The sequence below is a fragment of the Myxocyprinus asiaticus genome, chromosome 1 (assembly GCF_019703515.2).
Source record: "Myxocyprinus asiaticus isolate MX2 ecotype Aquarium Trade chromosome 1, UBuf_Myxa_2, whole genome shotgun sequence".
In the NCBI taxonomy this organism is placed as follows: domain Eukaryota; kingdom Metazoa; phylum Chordata; class Actinopteri; order Cypriniformes; family Catostomidae; genus Myxocyprinus; species Myxocyprinus asiaticus.
In genome coordinates this window covers 27763405-27768874 of record NC_059344.1, presented here as the reverse complement: position 1 = coordinate 27768874, position 5470 = coordinate 27763405, and the positions used below count along the sequence as shown (strand labels likewise).

At 35.7% G+C, this 5470-nt stretch overlaps 1 protein-coding gene across 2 annotated transcripts; it reads left to right on the top strand.

Moving 5' to 3' along the window:
* The first annotated feature begins 823 nt into the window (after positions 1–823).
* Positions 824–5200, top strand: LOC127416782 (tetraspanin-3-like). Of its 2 annotated transcripts, none has more exons than XM_051656443.1 (7): positions 824–1207; positions 1754–1945; positions 2042–2116; positions 2209–2310; positions 2403–2555; positions 2638–2721; positions 2909–3394. In XM_051656443.1, the coding sequence occupies exons 1-7, from the start codon at positions 1145–1147 to the stop codon at positions 2939–2941; spliced, it is 702 nt and encodes a 233-aa protein (XP_051512403.1). In that variant the 5' UTR covers positions 824–1144; the 3' UTR covers positions 2942–3394. The 2 variants fall into 2 exon arrangements, with proteins under 2 accessions (XP_051512403.1, XP_051512325.1); XM_051656365.1 differs by lacking the exon at positions 2909–3394 and adding an exon at positions 3787–5200 and having other exon boundaries at positions 830–1207.
* Positions 5201–5470: the final 270 nt, after the last annotated feature.

Genomic DNA, 5470 nt, shown 5'->3' with positions numbered 1-5470 from the left:
ACAATTTATACATTATAACATATCGGTACAAAGACAACATCAGAAGATAATTCACAGATTGCAGAGACATGGGTGGGAACCACAAAACCAACCAACCACAACCAGTAAATCAACATAATAATAAGAATAATCACACTTTGAGAAAATAAATGTCGATATGAGCAGTTGCCTTATTCCCTTGAAATGTTATGCCCTAGAACATAGACCAAGACTAACCTATGCAATGCCCTATATGAGATTTGCTTTCAAAGTCAAGAACTGAAATTGTGATCTCTTTTATTGGTAACGTTATTATGAGGGTACATGAATAATCATGCATTAATACTTGAATTAATACTTCAGCATGAATTAATGATGAGTTAAAGCATGGACTAATCGACAACAAATGAAGCGCTAACCTTAACTAGGACTGGAGTCATTTGGATTCATGCATGAATAAAGGCCACCTTAATTACATGTTAATAGCCTACATGTTTGATAGTTAATGCATTAATTAACATGTTAATCACATGTTAATGTCACATTAAATATTAAATCAAACAGGCTATAAAGAAAGGTGATATAATGTACTTCAATCTTGAATTAAACACATTTTATTCTAACTTTTGCTGTCTGCAGTTTCGCCACAAACGTCATTAGATGACACAGGATTATTCCGCCATTATTTACATGGATGGTCCCAACATTAATAATTGTCACCAATGATGTGATCTCAACCCGTTTTGCGTGTTTCTACGTCCCTTTCCTTTCATACCATACCACTTAGTTCACTCGTCATCAGACCATAGAAACAGAGTGTCCTTATTGCTGGATCAGTATTTGGATTTATTTTATCAAAATTCAAAATCAAAATGACGATGACGATAGCTACTGGCCTATTTTATTCAATTGAATACAGACGAAGAATCTTGTGAAAAGAGTTCCATACTGGCTAAAACAGCGCGTTCTAGAATGTAACGAGACTGTCGCGTTTAGTGTCCGCCGGTCGGAGAACAAACGGCGCAGTTCGCAATATTGAGGTCAGTGTGACACGTGACTGGCGCTGTCCACTAGGATGCTCTGTTGACTGTCGGAGCTAGACAATCGCACGTTATGCATCCGTGAATATCTCTCCTGCATAAAAATATCTAGCCTCGCCGTGACTATGGGACAATGTGGTGTTATTTCTTCGAAGACGGTTTTAGTCTTCCTCAATCTGATTTTTTGGGTAAGTAGTATATGGTGGTTTGGTGTGGTTCGGATGCAGTGGTTCACGGGCACTATGACATAGCTCTGCAGGGATGCACGAGCCAAAGTGAATAAGCTGTTGTTTACGTATTATAATCGATATTATTATATTATAATAGACAGAAATCTATTATGACTTGGCTTGAAAGCATCATTATTGGCTACTGCGCCAGTGAGAAGCGACATGCACGTTGAGATATGTGGTCCTGTATAAACTGTACGAGGCACATTATCACATCTGAGCGTTAAGCAAATATACATTTAGTTAACAAATCTCAAAAAGTAAAAAATAATAAATTATATAATGATGGCTTTTTGTATTGTTTTCGGGCTGCATAACTGTAGCCTTCAGTAGGCTATAATATGTTTGTTGTTCCATCATACATCTTCTGTAGCTAATCACGAGGCAAGATAAGACACTGTCTTTTTTGTCTAGATTGTAACATCTTTTTAAATATCTTCATTTAGAAGGATATAATATTGCCATTTTACTACAATTAACAATTTTAGGGTTGCATCCTCGCAGGCAGCTGCAGGTATACTGTGCTACATTGGGGCGTATGTCTTCATCACATATGATGATTATGACCATTTCTTTGAGGATATCTACACTCTCATCCCTGCCATGGTGATAACTGCTGTGGGGACGCTTCTCTTTGTAATTGGTTTCATTGGATGCTGTGCCACCATTCGAGAAAGTCGTTGTGGCCTGGTTACGGTAAGTCTGACAGCCCTCACTTTCACTATAGTTCTGCTGAATTTTGATTCTGAGTCTAAATCTTTTCCTGATTATTCTTGTCTGTTTTTTCTGCAGTTCTCAGCAGTGCTGCTGCTTGTGTTTGCCACAGAGGTGGTTGTAGTGGTCCTGGGCTATATTTACAGAACCAAGGTTGAATATACTGAACTGTAAATGACAATGAGCTTGTAGGTTGTGTCAAAGTGTCATTGTTGAAACATTAAATATCTTTTTTTCTCTTAAAGGTGGAGGCTGTGGTGAATCACTCTATTCAGAAAGTATATGATGAATATAAAGGCCCCAACACAGATGCTCCCAGCAGGGCTATCGACTATGTGCAAAGACAGGTACATTTTTCTCTGTTTTTTCTTAATCGTTTCTTCTTCTTCTTCTTCTTCTTCTTTGTAAACCTCACTGCTTGAAATCTCTTCATTTTTAGCTCCATTGTTGTGGCATTCATAACTACTCAGACTGGATGAACACTCACTGGTTTACGGAGTCAAAAAACAACAGTGTTCCAGTAAGCTGCTGCAAGCCTAACTTCAGCAATTGCTCTGGGACATTAATACGACCCAGAGACCTCTACCAAGAGGTAATACCCTGGCACATTCTATAGATATGCCATTCAGCTGTATATGATAACACATTTGATGTAACTGAATGTCCTCTTACAGGGTTGTGATGTTCTTGTAGTAAAGAAACTCAAGGACATTATGCTGTATGTCATACTGGCTGCATTAACATTTGCTGCCATACAGGTAAAAACTCATGTCATGCACTCATAAACAATATTCATTGATTACCCAACTATTTATTCAACTCTACATGGCCCAAAGCATGTGTGCATCTCATTCTACACAAATGTACATAAAACCAAACACATAGCAATACAATCTCCTTAGACAGTTCTTTTTTTTTCTTTTTCTTTTTTTTTTTTTTTTGTAGAATGGAGCATACCTTTTTTGCTCCTGTGCATAAAGCAAGGTTCTATACATCTTTGGCATGTATTGGAACGTCAGCTGTGAACCAGGCCCCATCACTCGACAGTGCCTGACCTCACTGAGGCTCTTGTGTCTGAATGGGCGCAAACGCCCACAGCCATGTTCCAGCAACTAATGTAAAGCTAGAAAGTAAGTTCCAGAAGTGTGGAAGCTGTTATAGTGGCAAAGGGATGACCAGTTTCATATTAATGGCCATGGTTTTGAAATGAAATGGTCAACAAGTACATACATGTTTGGGTGTGGTGTTTACAGTATGTGTCCAAATACTTTTGGCCATGTAGTACATGATTCAGTAGTGTATGAACAGTAAATACTGGGAGTGAAAAAAATAATGGAAACACATGAAAAAGTTTTACATCAAAGTAAATAAATCATACAGTTCCAAAGGGGAGTTACATTGAGAAGAGTTAGCATTATTTGTCTCCCATAAGTGTGGACAGACAGTTACTGTATAGTATTCCTATAAAATGTTTTGCATTCAAAACATCATGTTTGCAAAATTATTTCTAGAGTTTGTGCCTGAATTGCAGGTGCATTGGTCCTAGAAATCAATTTATTAATTTCCACCTCTATTCCTCAAAAATCTAAGGCTTTTCTTTTTGAAGAATGGTGCAGCATACAATTTCACTGTTCAGACTTTGTATGACAGCATTTCGAAAAGATTGCTTCTTGATGTCTGTATACTGTTTGTTAGTAATTGTTTACATTATTTTGTCTATTCTTTTAGACGCATATGGTGTATCTGAAGCACATTCTCAGGATCTTTCCTCTCATCATCCTTAATGTGAATGTCTTGACTATCATCTTTGTTTCTCTGTGCAGATGCTTGGGCTGCTGTGTGCATATGTGGTCCTTTGCCGCAGAGGTCATGATCCTGCCTATGAGCTGCTTGTCAGCACGGGTATAGATGCCTGAGTGGTCCTACATGGCATCATGGGAATGGCTGGTCCTCCCAGCCAGTGTACGTGTCTTAACTGAAGCAGGCATAGAATTTTCTACATTAGTATTAAACCCAGTTTCATACTTTTGTTGGGAAAAATTGAAAGCTTTGACAGCCTAAATAGCCTCACTCTGGTTTGATTCTAAACATTATGGTGGTAAAACTGAGAAGCTGAAGATTTTTATTTTATCTAAAGCACTACTGACATTCTCCAGAGTCTGGTGAGCAGCAAATCTGTTTTTAATCATTATTTAGTTATTTATTATATTGTACATTTTACACTAATTGATTCCATGTGTCATGGTTATGTTATATAATGTTTTCTAATATGTGGTATTTTAGGCCAAAGAGGAATTAGACTGACATAGTTCAGATATTTTTCCTTGTGTTGTAGAAGTGCTCCCTTTTAGTGATACAAGAAAGATTGTATTATAAAGTTCAGTATTCATTTACATTTTTTTTAGACAACTTTTCTCTCTCTGAGTTTGCATTCTGTGTTCTAGTCCTTAGCTTATTACCATGGTACTAAGGCTTTTTGCCTCTCTACAATTACTCATTTGTTTAAAATATAATTTTAATGCTTTACTAAACACAAGCAGCAGCATTAAACTTACAACAAAGAATTATCAAATATCTTTGCAAGTCTGCAAGTGCAGTAAAATACTTGACAGTAAAACAATTGAAAAACAAATGCATACTCTATGTAAATTATTTCATGTCTTTAAAAAGTCATATTTGAGCTTTTTGAATAATAAAAAAAAAAAGAAATCTGGCAAATATCTAAAAAAAAAAAATAATAATAATTTTTCAGATCTATTTCTGTAATTTGAGTCTGTTTTAAAAGGTAACTGCCTTTTTCTGTATATTTTGTATACTTCAAAGGTTTGTACAATGCCTTGGGACAGCAGACTATTATAAGTCTGACTAAAACTGGTGAATGTACATCATTGAACAGTGATGTAAACTTAGTGTATAGGTCTTTTTTCCCTTGATAAATAATAAAAAAAGATTGACTCTTTGTAGCGTGCAATGCACAACGTAACATAATGTCACTAACAAAAGGATTAAAGACTTGTAAAAGGTCACTGATATTAATGCTCACAATTTGTTCACAATGTTCACTGTAGCAAGAAGAGGTTAATAGATCATCAGGACATGACATACATGTATACAGTATTTTATAATTCATGCTTTTCAAGCCTCCCGGTCCCAGAAGATGTTTAACAATGACTATTGCAAAGCATCAGACACGTTGATCAAATAGCATGGTTAAATAAATGGCTGAATTTAAAACAATGCATTAAGTTATTGTTTTTTATACTTCATATTATTCACTGTTTTATTGAACATCTTTCATATCTGTACAACAAAACACACTAAAATGGAACTCCTTTACAAGTAACATTCCAATGATACAAGAATTTACCTCCATATTATGAGTTTTAAAAACAAATCAACAAGTCATTTTAGTTGTTGAAGAGACAGATTTCGACCTCATCCAAACTTAAATAATATTGCAGTACATAAGCTTATACATTAAAAAACAAACAAACAAACAAACAAAAA